General features: G+C 47.9%; 1 protein-coding gene across 3 annotated transcripts in view; it reads left to right on the top strand.

The window, feature by feature from the left end:
* The window catches only part of BPI (bactericidal permeability increasing protein), a 35,362-nt gene that overhangs the window by 5,170 nt on the left and 4,377 nt on the right, over nt 1-25,815 (top strand). For 2 of the 3 annotated variants that reach the window (XM_082361966.1, XM_082361965.1), the window contains exons 2-13: nt 855-969; nt 2,234-2,362; nt 3,851-4,012; nt 5,551-5,614; nt 11,175-11,238; nt 12,604-12,695; nt 16,086-16,262; nt 17,284-17,343; nt 18,762-18,929; nt 20,038-20,105; nt 22,258-22,300; nt 25,116-25,179. In XM_082361966.1, the coding sequence (XP_082218092.1) occupies nt 855-969; nt 2,234-2,362; nt 3,851-4,012; nt 5,551-5,614; nt 11,175-11,238; nt 12,604-12,695; nt 16,086-16,262; nt 17,284-17,343; nt 18,762-18,929; nt 20,038-20,105; nt 22,258-22,300; nt 25,116-25,179 (1,206 nt within the window). The other variant, XM_082361967.1, reaches the window with a different exon arrangement.

Raw genomic sequence — 25,815 nt, 5'->3', positions numbered from 1 at the left:
TATTCCTCCATCAGGTATTAAGTTCCAGTCACTGTGGTAAAGATAGAGGACGTCCGTGACATCTACCACTGACCTTGGGGGGCTTACATCTAGTAGGGAAGAGAGATAGTAATAAAAAAATCACATGAATAAATGCATAATTACAAACGGCAATGGGAGCTCCAAAAGAGATGCCCACAGCATCATGAGAATGATAACAAGGGGGATTGCTCTCATCTGATGAGTCAGAGAAAGTTCCTAGAGGAAGTGATGACTAGAGCGACCAGGTGAAGATGAGAGGAAAGGGTTTCCTAGGCAACAGGAATGGTACATGCAAAGGTCCTGTGGCGAGAGAGTCCAAAAGCCAGAGAGATAGAGTATCTGTGAAGGCAGAGCACAGAGCAGATGTTCAATAACACCCGCAGGATGCATGACTGGGTATTTGGAGGGGGTGATATTTTAAACTAGGGGTTGGCAAATGACAGCCTATAGGCCAAATCTGGACCAACACATGTTTTTGCATGGCCCAGGAACTAAGCATGGCTTTTACAGCTGGAAAAAATCAAAAGAAGAATCCTATCTCACACCATGTGAATATGATATGAAATTCAAATTTCAGTGTCCATCAATAAAGTGTTATCGGAACACAACCGTACCTACTCATTGACGTATTGTCTACGGCTGCTTTTGTGCAATAAAAGCAAAGCTGAGTGGTTGTGACAGAGACAGTAAGACCCACAAAGCAGAAAATATTTGCTCTGGGGCCCTTGACAAAAACCTTAGCTTGAGCCCTGCTTTAGATCTTTCCAATCCCAACGTCCCTGCCATGAACAGGCTGCACACCTCTGACCACTGACCCCACTCTTTCCCCTCAGCCTGCCAGCAGGGAGTGGCTACTCTGCAGAAGGAGTTGGAGAAGATCACACTTCCCACTCTCTCCGGAAGCTTTAAGGTGAAGCCCCTTGGGAAAGGGAAGTACAGCTTCTACAGGTAAGGTCCGTCAAGCTCAGTCCTCAGTGTGCAGGACTGTAGTGTGTTGGGGCCACCAAGACCTAGACTCACAGAGCCACAGGCTCCTAAACTCAGAGACATTAGGATCCCAAAGCTAATGTTTACACCATCCCGAGGGGAGCCCATCCCCCAAGCTGCATGTGGAGGAAACCACACAAACGGTCTTTCAGGCACTCACCATGACTCCTGCGGGGATGTCACGAACCCCCAAACTCTGTGCCAAGCCCACATGTTAATTAGGATTAGGGGTGGGGGTGAGGTTTCAAGGACAGAAAACCTAATCCAAAATGGCCTAAACCAGAAGGTATTGGCTCACAAGTCCCTGGAATTGTCTGGCTTCAGGTTCAGCTTGAAGGAAGGCTCAAATGTCACTGGACCCTGTTTCTCTCCTGCCACCTCTCAGCACCGCGTCCCTCAGGAGGGCTAATTCTTGGGTAGGGCCTCCCCGCGAAGCGGCCACCAGCATCTTCACAGCACTCCCAGCCCTGTGGGAGGAGGGCACCTTCTCCTTACAGCTCAAGCAAAACTCCTAAGATTCACTCTGATTGGTCCGTCTTAGGTTATGTACACACTCCTGGACCAATCACTGTGGTCAGGGGGATAGAAGACACGAATGAGCTTGTGCTGAAGTCTCAAGCTCCACCCCCTGAAGATGGCGGTGAAGTCAACTTTCTTTGGAGCAACAAGGACTAGATGTGGGGAAGGGTTCCTCCAAAGTAAAAGGGCAGTTCTGTTATCACAAGAGAGGGTTGCGGGGAGAAAAATCCATAAATGTCCTCTAAAGAATTTTATGCCTTCACTCATTCAACAAATATTTTTGAGCACCTACTATGTGTCTGACTCATCAGGCTACGCTACAATAGTGAAAAAAAGGCAGACACATTCCACCCTTTACAGAACTTGTAGTCACTGGGATAACATTTGTTATCTTCACTGATCATCACACACCCTTCAAGACAGAGGTTACTGTGCTCATTTTACAACATGAGGAAACTGAGGCTCAGGATGATCAAGTGATGTGCCCAGGGTCACACAATAGTAAACTGAAGAGCAGGGTTCAAATGCAGATTTGTCTGACTTCAAAGCCTAGTCACAGAGTTCCCCAGGCTGCTCTCATAACTTCTGGGTTCTTTTGGAATAACTGGGGTAAAGGGCCAGGATGGAGGGGAATGAGTCTGTACTGACCATTGACTGAGTCCTTGTGGGGACACTTAGAGACTAACTGATCATTTCTTCTTTGCAGCTTGGTTATTCATGGATTCAAGCTTCCCAATTCCCAGATAAGACCGTTGCCCAATCAAGGCCTTCATCTCTCCATCAAAGATGCCAGTATCAAGATGAGTGGAAAATGGAAGGCACGAAAGAGTTTCATGTGCGTTTCCAAGCTCAGTGTTGTTGCGTGTGTGGGTGAGCTCTTGGTGATATTTGGAGGAGATGAGAGCCAAGGTCTCACGAATGCCCAATTTTTGCCTGGTCCATTACCATTTGCCCCCTCAGAGTTCCTGGGGGAACTTTTCACAGAAGAATTTTCAACATAACCCTTGGTTAATAGCTGAGAATTTTCCCACATCTCAATGCAGGGCATGGGCAAGGCTGAGTTGGTGCATGTGGCTTAGGATGGAAGGCTAAGTGGCACCTTTAGTTTACCCCTTTATCAGTTAGCTATCGCTCTGTAACAAACCATCAGTGACCGAAACTCAGTGACCTAAAACAAGTCATATATCATCACTTACATATCTATGTGTTGGCTGGGGTTCCCTGATGTAGGTTGACCTCAGCTGAGGTAGCCCTGCTATACATGTATCTCCTCCTCCTCTCTGGACCAGTGGGCTACCCAGAGCATATTCTTAGTGATGGTGGAGGTGCAAAAAGGGCAACCAGAAACATGCAGGTCCCCTTAAGGCCTGGGGGGGACTGAACTGGCCCATGGTCACTTCTATTCATATGCCATTGGCCAAAGCAAGTCATGTGGTCAAGTCCAAGGTCAAGAACATGGAAATACACACATATCCCCCCAAGATAGGCAATGGTGAGGGTATGGATGCAGGGAGGGGTGAAAATTGGGGCAGATCATCCAAACTACAGCTCTGAATCTAAATATTGGGCTCTCACTGCAGTGACTCTGTGCAGCAGTGACAGTGGCTCAGACTGACCTGTCAGTTTATCAACTTCTCCTCTGTGGTGAATCCAGGGAGAAAACAGACACTTTGGTGAGGAGAGGGGCGTGAGTCTGCCTTCCGTTACAAGGACTGCTGGGTCTGTCCATTCCCCACAACAAGAATTGCTTAATTCTTCACTTGGGCTCTTTCACATCTATCATTTCACTTACTGATCACACACACACACAAAATAATAACAATACTTCCTCACATTATAGAAGAGTTGACAAACTACATTCACACCCACTGTCTTATCCCAAACTCATTTCATCCCTGAGGGAGGAGTTATTAACCCCATTTAATGAATGAGGGCATTTATTAAAGTCATTGGTCCCCCAAACTCAGCTTTCTAGTGGCAAAGTTGGTGTCCCACTGCTGGTCCAGGGTCTGGGTAAGGAAACTGAAGCTCAGAGAGGTTGAGAAACACTCTCAGTGCCACACAGCACACAGGCAGAGGCTGAGGCAGTGGGTAAGAGCAGGGTTCTGCCAGGCAGACATGGGTTCAAAATTCAGGTTGGAATCCTGGCTCTTTCACTCAGCTGCTGTGTGACCTTGGGCAAGCTGCCTTCCCTCTCTGAACTCCATCTCCTCACCCAGAGTGGAGATAATAGCAAAACCTGCCTTCCAGCATTGGTGTGAAGTCTGAATGGCAGCGAGAAGAAAATGCTTGCTCCAAGTCTTTTCTTTCTGTTTCCCTTCAGCAAAGTCAGCGGCAACTTTGACCTGAGTGTGGAGGGCATCTCCATTTTGGCTGCTCTCAAGCTGGGTTATGACCCCACCTCGGGCCAAGCCACCGTCGCCTGCTCCAGCTGCAGCAGCCACATCAACAGTGTCCGTGTACGCATCTCGCGCAGCAGCCTGGGGTATGATCTCCTGGGGCTGTGGATGGGAGGAGGGACAGGATTGTCCTAGTTATTCTTTTTTTTTATATAAATTTATTTATTTATTTTTGGCTGCGTTGGGTCTTCGTTGCTGCGCATGGGCTTTCTCTAGTTGCAGCGAGCGGGGGCTACTCAGCTGCGGTGCGCGGGCTTCTCATTGCGGTGGCTTTCCTTGTTGCAGAGCACGGGCTCTAGGCGCGCGGACTTCAGTAGTTGTGGCGCACGGGCTTACTTGCTCCGCGGCATGTGAGATCTTCCCGGACCAGGGCTCAAACCCGTGTCCCCTGCATTGGCAGGTGGATTCTTAACCACTGTGCCAACCAGGGCAGTCCCTGTCCTAATTATTCTTGTATTCAGAAAACACATCCCAAATGCCACTTCTATGCCAGGCCTCAGGTGTAAGGGGACAGGGGTCTACAGATGGAACACACAACATCCCTGCCTTGAAGAGTCACTTGCTCATTCAATATTCATTCAGCAAACTTTACTGAGCACTTATTATGCTCCAGGCTGTGCACTAAACACTTTAAGTGCACCAAGTTATACAATCCTTACCACAAGCCTTCAAGCATTCATCTCTCCATCCATCCAACGAATATCGACTAAGAATCTGCTATGCACCAGGCTTGTGCATTGTACTCAGGAAATAGCAGTGGTCACTGAAAATTTTGGCCTTGCTAACAGCGATTGGAGGCTTACTGCATGCCTGGCACTGTTTCAAGCATGTTCCTTGTCTCATTCAATCCACACAATGACTCTGTGCAGTTAGTCAATTATTACCCCATATTCAGAGGAGAAGATCAAGGCACAGAAAGAATAGGATATAACCTGAGTTTTCATACCTAGTGAGTATTGAGAAAGGATTGGGATTCAGCCCAGGACTTGCTGGCCCCAGAGTCTTAGCTACACAGTCCCCACTCTTTTGAAGCTTCCAGCCTGTGGGGAAGACAAACATTAATCAAATCATTGCATTAATGAATGGCTCCCAAAGAATTACAAAAGGCTATAAGAACTGAGAAAAAGAGGTACAAAGTGCGATGAACACATAGAACTGGAGGATCTGACCTAGTCTGGGGGCTGGCCATTTCATTTTCTTTGATGAAATGACATTTCAGTTGAGATGAAGAGAATAAGTAGGAGTTAATTAACTTGGGGACAATGGGTGTTTTAAGCAGAGCGAACAGCATGTGCAAAGGCCCTATGGTGAGAGGAAGCACAGGACACAGGAGGATACGGCAAAGCAGTGTGGCTGGAGTACAGAGAGAGGGAGTGGTGAGGAATGAGGCTGAGATGGGATGGGGGTCCAGCCGTGCACCTACTGAAGAAATAACCTCAGAAACAGGTCACTGCACACAGGGGAAGAAGTGTCTGATGGGGGTGTACAGAGTTGGAGCCCAGGGATGAGGGAGTTTAGGTTTATTTGGAAAAGGGAGGAAGGCTTCCCAGATGAGGCAGCCTTCGGAATGCATCCCAGGGACACCTGGGAAGCCTCATGCATGTCCCCACGTGTCAATCTCCAGGTGGCTGATCCAACTCTTCCACAAAAAAATCGAGTCTTCGCTCCGAAACAGCATGAACCGCAAGGTATGAGGGGCTCAAGAGTCTCACCTCCTGTCAGAGCGGGTGGGGCCTTCTGTGTCCACATACCTCACGCATCGCCGGACACTTCTGCTCTCACCCAGACCTCTTTTTTTAATATATATCTTTATTGGTGTATAATTGCTTTACAGTGTTGTGTTAGTTTCTGCTGTACAACAAAGTGAATCAGCTATATGTATATATATATCCCCATATCTCCTCCCTCTCAAGCCTCCCTCCCAGCCTCCCTATCCCACCCCTCTAGGTCATCACAAAGCATCGAGCTGATCTCCCTGTGCTATGAAGTAGCTTCCCACTAGCCATTCATTTTACATTTGGTAGCGTATATATGTCACTGCTACTCTCGCACTTCGTCAGAGCTTCCCCTTCGCCCCCTGTGTCCTCAAGTCCGTTCTCTACGTCTGCGTCTTTATTCCTGCCCTGCAACTAGGTTCATCAGCACCATTTTTTTAGATTCCACATATGTGTGTTATTTGTTTTTCTCCTTCTGACTTACTTCACTCTGTATGACAGACTCTAGGTCCATCCACCTCACTACAAATAACTCAATTTCGTTCCTTTTTATGGCTGAGTTCCCTTGTATATATGTGCCACATCTTTATCCATTCATCTGTCGATGGACATTTAGGTTGCTTCTATGTCCTGGCTATTGTAAATAGTGCTGCAATGAACAGTGTGGTACATGTCTCTTTTTGAGTTATGGTTTTCTCAGGGTATATGCCCAGTAGTGGGATTGCTAGGTCGTATGGTAATTATATTTTTAGTTTTTTAAGGACCCTCCATACTGTTCTCCATAATGGCTGTATCAATTTACATTTCTACCAGCAGTGCAGGAGGGTTCCTTTGCTCCACACCCTCTCCAGCATTTGTTGTTTCTAGATTTTTTGATGATGGCCATTCTGACCGGTGTGAGGTGATACCTCATTGTGGTTTTGATTTGCATTTCTCTAATGATTAGTGATGTTAAGCATCTTTTCATGTGTTCGTTGGCAATCTGTATGTCTACTTTGGAGAAATGTCTATTTAGGTCTTCCACCCATTTTTGGATTGGGTTGTTTGTTTTTTTGATATTGAGCTACATGAGCTGCTTGTATATATTGGAGATTAATCCTTTGTCAGTTGCTTCATTTGCAAATATTTTCTCCCATTCTGAGGGCTGTCTTTTCATCTTGTTTATGGTTTCTTTTGCTGTGCAAAAGCTTTTAAGTTTCCTTAGGTCCCACTTGTTTCTTTTTTATTTTATTTCCATTACTCTAGGAGGTGGGTCAAAAAGGATCTTTCTGTGATTTATGTCATAGAGTGTCCTGCCTATGTTTTCCTCTAAAAGTTTTATAGTGTCTGGGCTTACATTTAGTCTTTAAACCATTTTGAGTTTATTTTTGTGTATGGTGTTAGGAAGTGTTCTAATTTCATTCTTTTACATGTAGCTGTCCAGTATTCCCAGCACCACTTATTGAAGAGGCTGTCTTTTCTCTATCGTATATTCTTGCCTCCTTCGTCAAAGATAAGGTGACCATATGTGTGTGGGTTTATCTCTGCTCTCACCCAGACCTCTTCAGCAGTCCCCCACAGCCCTTGGAAAGCACATGTCCAGCTCTAAAAATCAGTCATGTCAATTTTCCTGGGGATCCAGTGAGAAACTAAGAAAGGGTCATGTGATACACCCACAGCAAACTCCCCCGTGCTTGGACCACCTCTGCTCTTCCCCCATCATTCTTCCCTGCAGAGAAACTACCGTTCTCTCGCACTGAGCCCCTCTCCTCATAGCCCTCCAGCCTCCTTCCCCATCCCCCCCCCCGAACCCCCTTGGTGGTGATACCCACCCAGAAAACGTGCAGCTGATGAAGCTGCTAGACTAGAGTGTGGTCAAACTATGTCCTGAGGCTGGAGGCTGGAACTGGTACGAAAGACAGACACGGACCAGCGCTTCCCAACCCTACCTTCACCCTAACCCCCTCCCCACACAAGCCAACCTCTTCAGCTGAGAAAAGGGGCCATTCCTTGGGCTAGTTTTCCATTAATAAACTATCAGTCTCCAGGAAACCCCTGAGCCTGTCTCCCAAGACAAGTGAGCTTGAGTTTTCTCAAAGGACAATGGGGAGCCATTGAAGGTTTTAGGCAAAGGGGTGGCCTGGCCAGATCTGTGCTTTAGAACAATTTCTCTGGCTGCCGTGAGAATGGCTGGAGGGACCAAGAGCAAGGGCAGGAGTCTCGGGGACACTGAGGAGGCTTGTGCAGCCTTCCAGGTGGGAGACCTTGGTGTCCCAGTGAAAGGCACTGACAACATGGGTAGGGAGACATCGATCAAATGAGATCATCTATCTGAAGGCACTCTGTCAAAAGTTAAAAAAAAAAAAAAAAAAATCCATGCCTGGTGGTCAAAATGCATAACAGAGGAGATTATAAAACAGGTTTTAGAGTCAGAGTCTCTGGGTTTTGATTGTGGCTCCAGGGCTTAGCTGTGTGATGTTGAGAAAATCACTTGACTTTTCCAAACCTCAGTTTCACCGTCTGTAAAATGGGGACATTGATACCTTCTTCACCAAGCCGTTGTAAGGATTACTAAAATAGTGAAGGCTCCCCACCAGCCTGGCTCAACCATAACTCAACCGTCTTTGTAATTAAGTAATAGTATGCGGGGAGTGTTAGCATGTATTTAACATAAAGGACTATTAAGACAGATTATTTCTTGTTAACGCCTTAAGAGTGACCCCTTGAGAGCAGCCAAGCTGAACAATAATAACTCTGAGACACGGATAGAGGAAGTGATAGTGCTGGGCTTCAAACCCAGGCCGCCCCACCTCAGAGGTGAAGCTCTTAATCAGTCCAAGATATTGTTTAGAAGAGAGTATGGGCCTGAATGAATGGATGGATGGATGGATGGATGGATGGATGGATGGATGGATAAATGAATGAATAAATGAAGTATCAGGGTGTCCATGATGTTAGGAAGGCCTGGAAATGGCGAGGAGTGAGTTTGGGAGTCTACTCCCCAGTAATACAGAGAGAAGAGTGGGGGTCTGAGGGAAGGAAGGGTCTATGTAGGGTGTGGATGGGGGTGGGGGCGGAGGAGGGTGGCAGCAGACAGGCAGGCGCCAGGCTGCCGTGTGATTTGCTGTGATTTGGAGCCCCCTGGTGGCCCTCATTAGTAAGTGGCATTGGAGGGCAGTAACGGAGGGCAGGCAGCCCAGGTGTCCAGCTGGCCCCTCGCTGCCAGATGTGCTGCCCGCTCTCACCTTTGGGCCACTTGGAGCAGAAGCACGGGTTTCTCCGAGAGTGACATTCTTAGTCTCCTTGGGACAACCAGAGTTTTATGTGATAGAAACACACTCCAGGAAAACCAAAATTTCTCCCTCCTTCCTTCCTCTCCTTCCTCCCTCCCACCCCCTAGATAAAATAACTTGATTGACAGTGGGGAAGGCGGGAGGGAAGTGTGGAGGTGCCCCATCTGCCCTCTGGGCAGATGGGGGACCAGCACTGCGGAGGAGTGGGAACCTGACTGGTTTGGTTGAGGTGTGCTGGCCTTGGGGGCCTGTGGGATATCCAGGGACTTGGTCCAGGAGGCAGCTGGACCCTCAGGCTGGAGCTCAGGGGAGATGTCTGGCTGCAAACCAAGGTCTGGGTGCTGGCCGCAGGTTGGGAACGTGGAGCGGGGCCCCCAAGCAGGGTGCCCCCACGCCCCCAGGCATGGCTGAGACAAAGATTCAGGTGCTAGTGGTTTATTGGGAGGGGATCCCGGGCGAGGGGTGGGGAAGGGAGCTGGGGACAGGAACATTATTGAATGAGCTACTGCTCTGGACAGCTAGGGCCCAGTCCTGTGGGACTTCGGGGCACACACCTCAGAACTGTCCCAAAGGGGTGGGGAAAGCTGGGTATTTATCCACCAACTCTCACCCCTCTTTCTGGCTGCTGTAATTCCTTGGCACTTCGGAGCGAGGTCCAGGTATTAAAGTCCTCAGGCAGGGAGAGTTGCTGGGTGTGTAGGGAGCTGTCACACCAAGCCCAGGGGACCCCCGGGGTGGACCAACAATGTCCCACAGGGGCCATGGGCATGTATGGCAGGCTCCAGAGGGGCTCGTGGGTGGAAGGAGCGGGGAGCCCCAGGAGATCAACATCTTCACGAGGGAAGAGGAGCTCACAGGGTGTCCAGGGAAGAGGAAGTAGAGGGCCAGGTGGAGAGCAGGGAGGGTCCTCAGTCAGAGAGAGTGGCACATCATGCCAGGGGCCGCCCAACAGTCAAGAAAGGTAAGGAGAGACTCCGTTGGATGAATGAGGTCATTCAGGACGTGGGGAGAGCAACATCGTGAAGGCAGGGCTTATCTGACCACCACCACCTACTGCACCACCTACCCCATCAGCCCCAATGGGTCAAATTAAGGAAGCCTGTGATTTTAATCCTCTATTCCAGCTATTGCTTCGAAACAAATAGTCCCAAATACAGTGTCATCCAGCAACAATCATTTGATAATGTTCACGGATTCTGTGGATCAGGAAATCAACAGGCACAGTGGGACCAGCGTAGCTTGTCTCTGCTCCATGATGTCTATGCCTCATCTGGGAAAACTCCAAAGCTTGGGGCTAGAGTCATCCAGCGGGATCTCCTCTCACGTCCGTGATGCCTGGGCTGGGAAGACGTGATGCTCGACTCAGCCGGGGCTGTTGACTGGAGCATCTACCCGTGTCCCCTCCATGGGGCTGGGGCTTTGCACAGTTCATCAATGGGTTCCAGAGGGAGCATCTCAAGAGACCAAAGTGGAAGCTGCACAGCCTTTTGTGACCTCACCTGGGAAGTTACACAATGTCACTTCCACTGTGTTCTATTGGTTAGAAGCAAGTAGCCACCCCGCCCACCCAGATTGTAGGGGAGAGTTCACAGACTCCACCTCTCAATGGGTGTGACAGGGCCACATTCCAGAAGAGCAATGGAATGGAAAATATAACCCACAGCGCTCCATTTTACAGATGAGAAAATAAGGGTCTCTTTTCTCATAGAAATGGAGTAACTTCCTCAGTGACAAAATCAGCATGTGATCCAGGGCTTCTCAGACCAGTGCTTGTTCCCCTATGAGTTATGGGAGGCGGACGGCTGGGAAGTCTTCTCTGGCCACACAAGACAAAGATGAGGGTGCCCACCCAGGCTTGAGCAGAGGGTCTGCCCCTTGCCCCTAGAAGCACACACAGGGGAAGGCTGACATCTGACCACCTCCTGTTCGTTTTTTCACCACCTCATTCCACAAAGGGTCTGAGTGCAAACAAAAACAAACAAACAAAATCTCACATTAAAAAATAGAAAACATAAATACCCATCAGGAAAGCTCCATGCCAGAGTAGGAAATAAAATGCAGACATGCCAGTCATACAGTCATATAAAGTTACATGTTGAACTCTGAGCTTCCTGGTGGCCAAAGAGAAAAGGGAAACTTGAGTAGTTACATGATTTTCAAGGAAACATTCAAGAAGAGCGAAACATGTCCGGATAATTATTCTCAGAGGACGTTTTCCACTATAGGAAAGCTTTGCTGATCAGTTCTTTTGTTCTCCCCAGATCTGCGAGATAGTGACCAGTGCCGTATCCTCCAAGCTGCAACCTTATTTCCAGACACTGCCAGGTAAGGAGGCTGGGGTAGAAGGGGGAGGGGGTGAGGGACACAGGGAGAGTGTGATGGAGCCAGCAATTTTCCTAGGCAGGCCTGGGCTTGGGTGGGAATGGGTAGCACGATTATTTTCAAATGGCAATTGGCATCAGATCCCCTATTGGGCCAGGTCCTTGTGGCAGGTCCAGAAGTTTAATGGAAAAGCAGCTCTGCAGGGGCCAAACAACAAATACCTGCAGCTCTCTGGAGCCAGAGATACATAGCTGGCCTGAGATCTGAGGCTGATCGCTTCCCCTCTCAGGGCCTCAGTTCCCATATCTTTAAAATGGGGACAATCTTCTCTTTCCCCAAATGCTTGGTAAACGGTGAAGGGCTGCAGTAGGTGGGGGAGGACCTGTATGGCCAAGTGCTCACCATGTGTCATGTACCCAGCAGAACGGTTTCCTCTCGGCCTCCTAGCACCCCGCTGACATCACTGTTTTGTCCCAATTTTACCACCAGGAAACGGAGGCTCAGAAAGGAGCCGAGACTTACCTGAGGTCAAGAGGCAGTAAGATGCAGAAACAGGATCGCAAGCCTGTGCCCCAAACTGCTGCCTGGGTTGCCTCCCTGTGGAGCCTGGTTTGGCTGGCACATGGCACATGTCCATTTCAGATACATTCCCTTCCCCAGGCATCGCCTCAGCCCCTCCAGGCGCAGGGCCCCTCCTGGGCGTGTTCAGTGCAGTTGCAGTGTCCAAGGTTTGGCCTCACCAGGCAGGAAAAAGATTTTGGCTTGAGTCCCAGCCTTGTCACTCACCAGCTTTGCCATCTTAGACTAGTTACCTTTTCTGAGACTCGGTTTATTCCCCTCTAACATGGGAAGGAAGGGCTAAAGGAGGAACCAATATTTATTTAATCCTCATTGATTACTGCTGGAACACAGAGAAACCGTTCAGACCTGAAGCCAGTCTGGGCTCAGCCTGGGATGTTATCACTGCTAATAATGATCCCTTCTGGCTTTTGAGTTCCTACCAGGTACAGGGCATCGTCAAGGTCACTAGTAGTACCCCATTTTACAAATGAAAAAATGTGGCTCAGAGAAATGAAAGGACTTGTCCAAGGTCACATAGATTTCAATTCAAGCCCAGGTCTTTCTGTTCATTGACTCTGTGTTTCAGCCACGTCTCCGGGCTGTTGGAAGAAGGGAGAGAGATGATATCTGTGAATGTGGGGTGTGGGCTCATTTTCCTTTAAGGAGAGCTCAGGGAGGGCTTCCTGGAGGAGGTAGGAACGGAATTAGCACTGCAGGTCTTGATTCAACTTTAGGGGATGCTGCATCCCAGGCCCCAAAGATGCTGCCGTGGGGAGCCAGTTCATGGTCCATCTTCTTTCCCCCTAGTGACAACCAAAATAGACAACGTGGCTGGGATCGATTACTCTCTGGTTGCACCTCCAAAAGCCACAGCTGATAGGCTGGATGGGTTGTTGAAGGTAAGACTTACACCACGAATCATACACCCTCACACCTTTGCCTCAGACCACCTCCCCCCCCAGACTCCCCATCATCCCTGGAGACAGATCTTATGACTCCACCCCTTTCCTATCCATCCTCACTGCTCTCCCCAGTTCACTCTCCTCATCTTCTCCCGGTTCCAGTCACACTGGCCTTCCAGCTATTCCTGAAATGCACTACGACTGCTCCCTCCCCAGGGCCTTTGCACTTGCTGCTCCTTCTAAACAGGAGGCTCTGGCCCAGATATCCACAGAAGCTCTCCCTTTCCTCCTTCAAGTCTTTGCTCAAATATCCTCTCCCTAAAGAGGTCCTCCCAGACCACTGTTGCTAAAATAGCGCCCTCCTCTTCCCCTATATCCTGCTTTATTTTTCTCAGCAGCACTTAGTACACACGGTCGCAAGCTTGTCTCCCTCAATGTGATGAAAGAAAAGGGGCTGTGATTGCTTTGTTCTTTTTTTTTTTTTAATTTATTTATTTATTTATTTTTGGCTGTGTTGGGTCTTCGTTGCTGCACACGGGCTTTCTCTAGCTGCGGCGAGCGGGGGCTACTCTTCATTGCAGTGCGCAGGCTTCTCTTTGCGGTGGCTTCTCTTGTTGCAGAACACGGGCTCTAGGCACGCGGGCTTCAGTAGTTGTGGCACGCGGGCTCGGTAGTTGTGGTTCGTGGGCTCTAGAGCACAGGCTCAGTAGTTGTAGCACACGGGCTTAATTGCTCTGCGGCATGTGGGATCTTCCCCGGGCCAGGGCTCAAGCCTGTGTCTCCTGCATTGGTAGGCGGATTCTTAACCATCGTGCCACCAGGGAAGCCCGCTTTGTTCTTTACTGTATGTGTAGCACCTAAAACTATGCTTGGCATATAATAGGTGCTCAGTAAATATGTATTGGATGGATGGATGGATGGATGGAGTTAGTTTCATTTCATGCCACTTTCCCCCTCACTCCCCACCCTCCAACCGAACTCACTGACTGGCCTTGCACTTCCTCAACATATCCAGCTAGTTCCCACCTCAGGGCCTTCGTCCTGTGCATTCCCTCTGTCTGGACTCCCCTCCCTCCCATGCCCTCCTCTACCCCACTGGCTTCTTCTTATCTTCCAGTGGATGTGGGCTGGGTTGTCACTCCCCAAGCAGCCTTCTCGGACCTCCTCAGCTGGAATAAGTCCCACTCCCTGAATCCCCTCTGGATGTACCTCAGTCCCTCCACAATCGGTGATTGGCTTGTTTGTTTACTATTTACTTGTTTGTTCTAAAGCACATTTGATGTCAAAAAGAAAATGTAGAAACCACAAAGGAGCAGAGAAATAAATAGGAGGGAAGGAAGGGAGGAAGGAAGGGAAGAAGGAAAGAGAGATTACCCTAATATTACAACTCAGAGACATGCACTGTTGACACACAAGTTACAGTTTTCCAACCCTCCAATCCTTGTCTCTGCTGAGACACAGGAAATTACACACACACACACACACAGACACGCGTAACAGAGGCAGAAACAAATACACATAAAAACCACATATATAGACATAGAAGTACATACACGCACATGCATGTATACAAGTCATATTTTACATTCTGTTTTACAACTTTTAAAACCAGAACAGTATAATGTGAACATCTATCAATGAAATGTCCTCCCATAGCCCTTTTACTGGCTCTTGGGTCTCTCAGTGAACAGCTTGTGGTAAGGTACATGGACAGTGCCCCCTTCTGGGGTGTCTGTGCTCTTTCCATTTTTCCCACAAGTTTAACCAGAGCTGCCTCGAATATCCTTATAGCTGGATCTCTGCCCATCTTTTACTATTTCCTAGAAGTGAAATTGCTGGACCAAATAGTATAGTTTTTAAAAATCTAAGTGATACGATGGAATAAAAGATTAAAACAATTCCTATTTATCCCTAGCGAATGAGAATGTCCTGTTTATTGCCCCCTGTCCCCACTCGGGGCTCCTGCCCAGAGGTAATGGCCGTCAGCCTTGGAGGGTCTTAGCCCTCCAATCCCCTGGTCCTAAGCATTCACATATACATATGTGAAAGCCCATCTAGTTTTGCTGAGAATCTGTTCGCACGTATGAATACACACTGTTCTTCCCTTGCTTTTCTCACCTAATGATATATATTAGAGCTGGTTCCTGTTCGCTACATATGTCCACCTGTTTTTTTTATTTTTGTCTTTTATGTTTTTTTTTTTTGTCTTTTTTTTACACCTGATATTTTTAAGAGTTGCATATGGTATTTATTCTATAGTATGGGTGTCACAGTCATTAATTGTAAATAATGAAATGATCCAAAAGTACAGAGAATATTGCACATTCTCACGTACCCACCACCCAGATTTAAGACATGTTACACATTTTGTCATACTCACCTCTGATTTTTTTGAAATGAAACATTGTAGAAATAAATAGCTGAGGCCCCCTTGGGGACCCTCTACCCTCCAGGGAATCACACGGATGACGTCCCTGTGTGTCCTTCTTGCCTGTGTGTGTCAATAATTCTTATATAGTATGGTTTTTTTTTCACACACACACACTGTATTCTATTTTTACAAGAGATAAATAGACTGACACCAAGCATTGTAAATGGATGACCACAACAAAAGCAACAATGATTGCAATTACCAAACACGAAACACACTCATACTGTCATAGTATTGACATTCAGTCCAGTAATCCTCCATATAGTATGTTTTATAGGCCTTTAAATTTTATGTAAATGGTATTCTAACATATGTATCCATCTACAATTTGCTTTTTTATAACTCAACATTCTTATTTTTTTAGCTAAATAAGTGATCTGTTTTTGCAATGTGTTGCCAAATTGCTCTTCAGAAACATAAACGTATAATCCCCAGCAGCATGTAAATGCTTTCACCATAAACTGGGTCGTATGAGCTTAAAATACACACACACTTAAAACAGTTTACCTCTCTCTTGAAAATTTTGCTAATTTGATAGATGGAAACAAACAAACAGAACCTCCTTGTTCTCTTAGGAGAATTTCTGCGCTTCTTTGCAAGGTTGAGGCAGAGCCAACGGCGTGGTTGGGAGTGTGCTTGCCGGACCCTGGCTGCCCAGGTTCAGTTCCTGACTCTGCCACTTACCCTTCTGAGTGACCTTGGGCAAGTCACTTCACCTCCCTGAGCCTCAGTGTCCTCTCCTGTAAAATGAGTATAATCTCACCTACCTCACAGGGTTGGTGGGAAAAGCACTTAGAAAGTAGCCCCAGGAGAGATGCTATTGTTAGTTTCTGGCCATGGCTTTCTCCTTTGTGAATACGTGATTGGTATCCTTAGCTCGTTTTTTCTTGAAATGGAGACATCGAATTGTAATTCCTGAAGGATGCCCAGGCTCACTCTGCCGCCTCCACCCCCAGGGGGAGTTTTTCAGGCTGGCCCACCGCAGGCCCCCTCCCTTTGCCCCGCCGGCGCTGACCCTTCCCACCGACCACAACCGCATGGTGTACCTGGGCATCTCCGAATATCTTTTCAACACGGCCGGGCTCGTGTATCAAGAGGCTGGAGTCCTGAATCTGACCCTCAGCGACGACATGGTAAGGCCAGGTGGAGGTAGATGTGTGAAGAGCTCTGGGCTCAGAGTGCAGTAGACGGTCTGGATCTGAGTCTTGGTTCACAGTTGGGGAGATCAAGGTCTGGACTCTAGAGTCAACCAGACCTGAGTTCAAATCCCGGCTCCCCTCTTTTCCAGCTGGTGACCTTAGGTGGTTATTCAGCCTCTCAGAGCCTCGGTTTCCTCTATTTCCTCCAAAGGGGTTAAATGAGATATGAATGCTGGTGCAGCCCCAGCACAGGTTTATCAGCATGGAGGAAGTCCTCTGAATACTAACAGTAACAGCCAACGTTGACTGAGTACTTGCCAGGTGTTGGTCTGTAATCCAGCCTTATCATCATATCACCGTTATCGTCATCATCCTCATTGTATATTTGTGGCTGAGTCCTGCTCTGGGCCTCAGTTTACCCATCTGTAAAATGAGGAAGTGACCATCTTCTCCAGAGTCTAGGGGCAACCTGATCCCACCCTGGTCACCACCCACACAGGGTTCCTCCTACGCTGCTCCCTGAAGGGATGCCAGATCCTCCCTCTCTGTAGAGGCACCGAAGGAATGCTGACCCCCACATGTCCCCCCTGTGGAAATAAAGAAAGACCACCCGAATGAGAACTCTTCAGGGCAAGGGAGTCAACCTCTATCAATTGCGTTTGGCAGAGACTCAAAGGCAGACAGGGGGCAGGAAAGCTTTATAGTGAAAAAAAGGGAGGGCTTCAGGTAGGCTCTTATGGAGGTTGTCGGTGCGGGGAAGCTGGAGGTGGGCTAACGGAAGCCGGGCATCCTATGTGATTGGTTTGAGGAGCATATTTGACTTTTTCAATACAAAAAATAGGGAAGCTGGTGGTCATTGATCATGCCCTGACCATTCTGGGTCGGCATTCTATTGTCGTATGTGGTCTGGCCATGGTCTGTTTGTATATTCAGCCTCTCACCCCTCATATGGAATTTGCCCCCGAATCTATGACATAATCTTCCAAGATCCTTTTCTCTTCTTCTCTCGCTACAGTTTCCAAAGAAATCCAAGTTCTTCCTGACGACAAAATTCTTTGGAACCCTCCTACCCCAGGTAAGAAAGGATCTGCTCCCCTTTAGGCAGGCCTGGGGGAGCTGAGGAGGACAGGCCTCCGCTGAGTGGCCTGCCGAGAGCGCCCCTCTCCAGATCCAGAGGCAACCCAGCCCGAGAGTATGGAAATAGCTTTGTGCAGCCCATCCCCAGTACAGAGGAAGGCTCCAAGCACCCACGTGACCAGGTGTGAGGGTAGATGCTGAGGGTTCATCCATTCAGCAAATATTCATTGAGGGCCCGTCACATTTCTGCGGCCCTGAGCTGGGCATCCAGCAAAACAGACCATATCCCTGCCCTCCTGGAGCTCCAGTCCAGTGGAGAGAGAACATTATTGTCAGACACCCAAAACAATAAAAAAGAAAATGCAGACTGTGATAAGTGAAGCCAGCACTTATTGGCTGAAGTTGATGAGGTCACTTCAGACAAAGCCGCGGAGGAAGGCCTCTCAGTCTGCTTGGGCTGCCATAAGGAAATGCCACAGACCAGCTGGCTTAAACAACAGAAATTTATTTCTCACAGTTTTGGAGGCCAAGAAGTCCAAGATCAAGGTGCCAGCAGATTCAGTTTTTGGTGAGGGCTCTCTTGCTGGCTTGTAGATGGCTGCCTTCTTGCTGTGTCCTCAGATGGCCTTTCCTCTGAGCACATGGAGAAGGAGCAAGAAAGCTCTGGTGTCTCTTCTTATTAGAACAGTAATCCTGTTGGACCAGGCCCCAGTCTGATAACCTCATTTAACCTTAATTACTTCCTTAGGGCCCCATCTCCAAATACAGCCACACTGGGGGTTAGGGCTTCAGTATATGAATTTGCAGGGGGCGGTGGGGGGGGCGGGGAGACACAAACTTTCCGTCCATAATGGCCTCTTCTTCGGTGGTGGCACTTCCAGAAATTTCTATACAGGAGGTACTGGTGTAGAGGAGTGACTGGTAGGGAGCCAGGGGAATTGTCTTGAAGCTTCATTTGCATAACAATAGCATTCTTTTTACTCAGACTGTGAGTTTACCTGGGGGAGGATTGGAGGCTAGCTGAGATGGGGGTGTTGCCAAAGCTCTCCTCTGTTCCCCCTTGAAGCCACCACTGCTCTCTAGACTTGAAGGAAGGAAAAGAGCGAAGCTAGGGAAGAATACAGGACAAGCATTCAGGGAGAGGGAACAGAGAGTGAAAGGGTTTCAGATGGGAAGAGAGCAGGTCATATTTGAGGAAGAGAAGTCCCTTGTGGATGGAGTTAAAGGGCAAAAGGTAGAAGCATGGGGCGTGAGGTTGGCAGGGTACCAAGTGCTGAATTATGCAGTCTTTACGATTTATTCCAAAAGCAATGGGAAGACATTGGTGGTGTTTATGCAGGACCAGGACAAGATTGGATTTAGAAACATTTTAATAAAATTGCCCCTTTTTTTGGTTGTCCCCGCTGGGGGCTGCAGGTGGCTAAGATGTTCCCTGACATGAAGATGAAGCTCCTCATCTGGGCCCCCTCCCCACCGAACGTCGCCGTGTGCCCCACCGGCCTTGACCTCACTTTTTCCCTGAATACCCAGGCCGTTGTTGTCCTCCCAGACTCCTCCTTGGCCCCCCTCTTCCTGCTTGAGATGGTAAGCTGCTCCCGGGTGAGAGCAGATGGGGAGCCCTGGACAGGGCCAAGAGCATGGCCCTCAGAGTCAGAGGGACCAGTGTGAGTCCTGCCCAGACTCAAACCTGGACTGTGTGTTTCCAGGGCCTGAGACTGGAGCCACTGTCCTACTGCTTCTGACTTCTACCGGCATTCATTCATTCCATTGTTCGTTCCATCGTTGGCTTGAAATATGCGTACTATTTCCAATTCATTCACTTGTATCTTTGGTCATTCCATTATGTATTTGTGGATTTGTTCATTCATTTATTCATTCAATTATTCATTTGACTGCTATCTTGAAATATACTATATCTTTGCTGGTTCATACATACATTCATCTATTCCATTATTCATTTACTTATACCTTTGTTCAATTGATCATTCATTTGTATATTTGTTTGTTCATTCATTCCTTTATCATTTATTCATCCATGCATATCTTTATTCTGTCCTTTGTGAGTTTAATCCTTCACTTATTCAAGTATTTATTCCATGATTGACTCGTGCATTCATTCATTTGATCACTCTGTCACACCGCAAACATGTGGTGGCACCCACTCTGGCAACTGAAGGTGAGGGCCAGATTCTCCCCACCAGGAGGTACTCAGGTCTGCCCAGTCTCAGGCTGAGGCCCATTTTCCCCACTTTGCAGATTCAGTGGGTTCTGAGGGGGTTGCCCAAGGCCACACAGACAGTAGGCAGGAAAGCTGAGGTTGGGAGTCTTGGTTTCCTGACTCAGTAAACATTCGTTGTATGAATGAATGAATGAATGTCTGTGAGAATAGGACTGGCCTGGACTCCAGCCCCACAGCCTGTCTCCCACAGTCCCCGGGAGTGGCCTGGGAACGCTGAAATGGTCTCAGAAGCAGGGGGAGAAAATGGTAATTGGTTGACAGGCCAGGACTCATCAACAAGCACAAAGTTTGCAAAAGGAAGAGTCCTCTCCTCCGTGGGTCCCTCAGGTCTGACCCAACAATGAGGGCTCCGCTGCCGAGCCTTTGTGAAGCTTACCTTCCGGTCTTGGAGGCTTTGCAGAGTCCCCAGCCCCTGGGTCAGGGGCCTTCACTTCCTGGATTGTTTCTTTGCAGAACATGAACATTTCCGTGGATATTCGTGCCAGGTCCAACAGACTTGTTGGAGAGCTCAAGCTGGACAAGTAAGTGGGCCTGTGGGCACGCGAGGAGGGGGCTGCCCACCTGTTCTTGGTGCCCGTGGGCTAGCAATGACCTTACAGTGTGCCAAGCTTTCCTGTTTATCCATCCCATTTAAGCCTCAAACAGCGCATGGTGGGCACAATATCCACATTTTGCAGGCAGTGAAACTGATGCTCAGAGATGAAGTGACCTGAGACCACACATTATAGGGTGACCGACCATCTCGGTTTGTCTGCAGTGTCCCAGTTTTAGCACTGAAAGCCCTGCAGCCCAGGTCACCCCCCGTCCCATCCTAGGCCCACTCATGGCTGGGCAGTGCCAGCTGATGAACGTGCTCCAGCCCCCAGCCACTCCACATCCCTGGCCTTCCTTGGCACTTGGAGAACACTTCAACTTCTTCACACCCTTCCTTGGGACTTTGTCAGCCATCTCCTGCTGGGAGACCCTGGAATCCGTGCCTGGGTTGGAATCCCAGCAGAGGAGGTTGTGGTTAGGGATGTGGGCTCTGAGGTTGAGCCTGTTGCCTTGGAAACACAGCTCACCTTTGGCAAGCACTGAACTCTCCAAACTTCAGCCAGTTTCCCTGGCTGGTAAAATAAACCCAATAACTGTTCTTTGCCAACAGCATCATTTTGAGGGTGAAATGAAGTATTAATATGTGTTGCAGTGCTTAGAACACTTCGAGGGATACAATAAGCACTCAATAAGCAAGAGGAAAAGAGAAAGACAGAGGGGCGCACAGAAAAAGAAAAAAAAAAAACCAGAAATGAGGGAGAGTCAGAAAGAGACAGAGAGACAGAGAGAGACAAAGGGAGGGAGGGAGAGACGCAGAGAAAGAGAGAGTGAGAGCAAGACAGACAGACAGATGGAGAGACACATTAACAGGAGAGACAGAGAGACACAAAAGGAGGAAAGAGGAGAGAGAGACAAGGAGATACACAGAGATCAGGAGTGAGGGAGACGCACAGAGTCGATACGGTGACCCCCGCATTCCAACCTGGCGTCTACATCTTCATCACTTTCACACTGTTTAACCTGAGTCTTGACCCGCATTCCTCCCCATTTCTGCCTTCTCTCTGGCACAGAGCTGTCCTTCTTAACCTTGAGTTTGGCTCCTGAGGTTTACGTGCTACTTAATTCTCCTGGCATCATTTTGACAAGTGTTACTGCTTTAGAAACATGTGGATTTAATTTTCCTGGAAACACCCATGGGCCTCTCAAGTAGAGGAGCCGGGGAAAATAGAGCTGGGTGATGGCTGAACACAGACTTTCTAAAATATGCAGGGATGGGGGTGGTGAGAGTCCATAGGGCAAGAGTTTTCAAACTTTGTAGGGTATTGGAGACAACAAAAGCTTTGGCATCAGGGAGACCTGTTTGAAATTCTACTTGGCTGATTGCTAGCTGTATGACCTTGGGCAGATTGCTTGACTTTTCTGAGTGTCAAGGACCTCATCTGTAAAATGGGAGTGTGATGGCCCTTGGCTCTTGGGTATTACAGGAATTCAGTGGGATAAAGCAACCAACATAGTGAATGATAGGGGTTCAATAAATAGCCATTTATTTACCTATCTCCTAGATCATTGTTAAGATGCCATAAAGTCTGTAAATATGGGATTGTTTATTGGCTCAAATAATTGAAAAGTCCAAGGGTTTCAGGCAAGGGTGGATCCAAGTGCTCAAATGATATCCTTACAACTCTGACTCCCTTGATCTCTTGGCTTTACTATCCCTTATTCTGGCTTCATTTCCCAGCAGGCTGTCACCAAGTGACGGCAAAAATTGTTACCAGCATCTCCCTAATTTTGCTGGAGAAAAGAGAATACCTCACTTCCAATATTTCCAGCAGAAGTCCTGGGACCAGCTCTCATTGGACCAGCATGGGCTAGAGGTCAATCCTTGAAGCAATCACCATGGCAGGGGAGATAGACTCTGCCCTTTGGCCAGCCCACCCCAGAACCCAGCATTAATAATGTAGGGAATGGGTGACCGTCCAAAAGGAAAAATCAGGGCGCGGTCACCATAGAAAGGGGGAATGGATACAGGATGGGAAAACCAGACAGCATCCACCAGAGTGGGCCCCTTCTCCCCAGCAACTGAACTCTAATATGAGTCAGGCTAATGGTGGTCTCAACTTCCCCCTCCTCTTCTCACAGGCTGCTCCTGAAACTGAAGCACTCAGACATCGACCACTTCCCGGTGAGTCTGAGGCCGTTGGTGGCTCCTTCCTTCCTCTGATCTTGAGATAACTGTCCTGAGGGCACCTGGGCTCATAGCATCATTTCAATAGACCACTGGTTCATTTGCATATAATTTGCCTGTGAAGTAATGATGCGGGGAGCTTTGTGGGCACAGAGACCCGAGCTGGAATTGCTGCTCCAAGCTTACTAACTGTGGGCCTTGGGCAAGTCACTCCCCCTCTGTGAACTTTATATCTTCCCCACAAATCAGGGATAATCCTTTCCACCTGAGTTAGTGTGGTGAGTTTTAAATGGGCTTAAATGTGCACAGTCAGGTACAGAAAATCTGCTCAACAGATGTTTGTTGAATGAACAAGTTAATTACTTTATTGAGTACCTACTATGTGGCAGGCACTGTTCCCCAGGTGTGGGAATGTGCTGATGAATTAGACAAGAAAGTGACTTCTTCTAGAGCCTACGTTGTAGTAGAGAAACAGACAATAAGAAATGAAGAAGATCATTTCAGTCAAGATCAATGCTATGAAAAACTAAGTGGAGGTGGGGTAGAAAGTGATGGGGGAGGTTAAGGGTTAGACCATGTGATCAGGGAAAACCTCTCTGGGGAGGTGATATTTGGGCTGAAGGAGCCTGCAAGGTGAAGATCTGTTGCAGGCAGAGGGAATAGCAGGAGCAAAGGCCCTGTGGTGAAACAAGCTTGGAATGTTTGGGGAATGCAGAGAAGCAGTGTGGTTGGAAAAAGCAAGTAGGGGGTGTAGAGAGGCAGGCAGGGGCTGGCTCGCCTGAGCCTTCTGGACTAGAATAGGTTGTGTTCAAAGGGCAGCAAGAAGCTGGTGAACGTTTCATGCATGGAGTGACATGATCTGATTTATACTTTATAAAAGATGCCTCTGGCTGGGATGGGGGGAACGGATTACGGGGGGCGAGAGTCAGATCGTGTGGATCGTTGGGGAGGCAGGTGCATTTGCCCATGTGAGAGATGATGGAGGCTGGGTCTAGGCCAGGAAGAAGGAGAAAGATGGTGGATTGGAGACACACTTTGGAAGTAGAATTAGAGCTTGGTGAGAGATTTGATGTGTGTAGTGGGGGAAAAGGCAATGAAGAATGACTCATAGATTTTTGGCTTGAGCAGCTGGGTGAATGAATGGCAGAGTCACTTAGAGATTGAGTAGGGCAGGTGGGAGGGAGATGGCAGGTGTCTTGCCAGCCCAAGTAGATGATTCCACTACCCGGAATCACAGACTGTCATCAAATAGACTCACCCCTGCTGCTCCCCCATCACCACCCTCTGGCACTGGTGGGGAGTTGCCCCTGTAGATAGCAGGTCAAGTGTACTTCAACAGCCGACCTGAATGAGCACCGCTCTTGTGACTTCCATTAGAAGCCACAGTGTGCTAATTCTGTCCACAGTGTTTTACTGCACATGGCCCGAATCTTCCAGAGAGCCTCTTGCTAAACCTCTGGAGAACATTTCCTTAGATCTCTGAAATGCCCCCCAAGATTTCTACCGAGTGGGTGCCTTATAAGCCACTGACTGACTGAAGTCAGTCCCAACATCCCCTCCAAATCCAATGGAAATCCAGCCAGCCATTTCCATCTGATAAGATTACAACAAACAGAAGAGCCCAAAGCACCCTCATTGTATTTTCATGGATTTACTGGTGCCAAGGCTCTCATGGTGGCAGCTGGACTCAGTCAGTAACTAACTTCTGCTTCCACAGAAAATAAAAATTTAAAGTTCCCAGATTCATGAGAAAAAGGGCACCACATTTGATGAGCCCAGGGAATTACAGTCTGGGGAAGGAAACTCAATTGTTCTAGAAACAAAAATGTACATATTTACAAGTTGTAAATGTCACCACTACAGGCAATCATCTTGAGGGTGTTACATTATTTTTGAATTTTTTTTATTATAGCAAAAGCAAAACATATACATTATAGAAGAGTCAGAACCTACAGATTTGCAAAACAAACAAACAAAAAAAATAAAAACCATTCCTGTTTTCACCACTTAATTAATAATTTGGAGTACATCCTTCCTGACTTTTTTCTATGAATATTTAATAACAGAATGGAATTACATGGTTTCTGTAGCCTACTTTTTCTTTTTTAAAAAAATTTTTTTGGAGTATAGTTGATTTACAATGCTGTATTAGTTTCTGCTGTACAACAAAGTGAATCAGTTATACATTAGCCTGCTTTTTCTTACTCAAAAATATATCACAAAAAATTTGTGCTGATAATTATATATCTACAATATCATTTTTAATAGGTGCATAGTATCTCTTAGTATCAAAGTGCCACCATGTTCCCCAGATGATTCCCCAATTGTTGGACATGTAGGTTGCTGTTAATTTATTGTTTTGGTCCTATTTATTGCACTACTTCATTTCCTTAGGATAAATGCCTTAGAGGCATGTTTGCTGGCCCACCATGCACACACATTTTTAAGGCTTTGGATGAACATTGCCGAATAGCCCTCCAAAAGTTTGAACTAATTTGCTCTCTAGCCCACAGTGTCTGAGCGGGTGCATTTTCTTATGCAAAGTTTTTCACATTTAAATACTCTGTGATGACCTTCCTTACCTCAGCCTTGCCCCCTACAGTCTAGAATGTGATTTGCATCTGGAACCTTTAAAGCAAAAGGGATCACTTTGGTGACCTTGATCAAGCTGCAGAGTTTTCGCGTCACCCCTGTGTCCATCTCTCAGCGGTTTTCCCAGCTGCGAGGTTGCTCTGGGTGGGAGGGAGGGTGACGGAGGACAGCTGATGCTACAGTGCCCTGATGTGCGTCCCATCCTCCTCCGGATCCCCAGGTTGAATTGCTGCAGAATGTCATGAACTACGTTGTGCCCACTGTCGTGATTCCCAAGATTAACAGTAAGGAGCTTTGGAGAAAGGATTGATTTTCAGTCCTGGGGAAGAGGCGGGGCGGGGGGGGGGGGTTCGGTCCTGAAGCCACTGAATACCCAGCCCCAGTTGTGGTAGCTGGAGGTGTTGCCCTCAAATGAACCTCAAATGGCACCTGACCCAGAAAAGGGACGGGAAAAAGGGTTGAGTTCCTCCTATGTGCCCATCCAGCCTCTGAGACAGCCCCTAGAGACAGGGGATAGCAACGTCATCAGTTTTTGTAGGAGGAAATGGGAGATCAGAGAAGTTAAGTGATTGTTCCAGGTCACAGAGAAGGTGAGAGATGGAACTGGGATTGGATCCCAACCCTGAAGCCAGAGCCCTAGGTCTTTTTCCAACTCCGAGAGAGAAGGACCAAGGAAGAAGGACGAACCTGGGCTAATGCTTCCACTCAGCTCACTCACTGGTGAAACCCCTGACCTTTGCAGAGCCAGGGGCAAGGGCACAAATAGAGGCCCACATGCTGTGTAACTAGAACACTTAGAAATTGTAAATGAAGACAACAAATTATTACATATAGACTCTGGCTTCTCCTCCTACCTTGACAAATGCAGCTTCATAATGACCTGAGGGACCAGGTTGGAGTTTAGAATTCTCCAGAGTTTC

This window comes from Balaenoptera borealis, assembly GCF_965194805.1.
Source record: "Balaenoptera borealis genome assembly, chromosome: 16".
Taxonomy (NCBI): Eukaryota; Metazoa; Chordata; class Mammalia; order Artiodactyla; family Balaenopteridae; genus Balaenoptera; species Balaenoptera borealis.
Note: the sequence above shows the minus strand (reverse complement) of the source record. Positions and strands in the feature narration are given on the sequence as shown.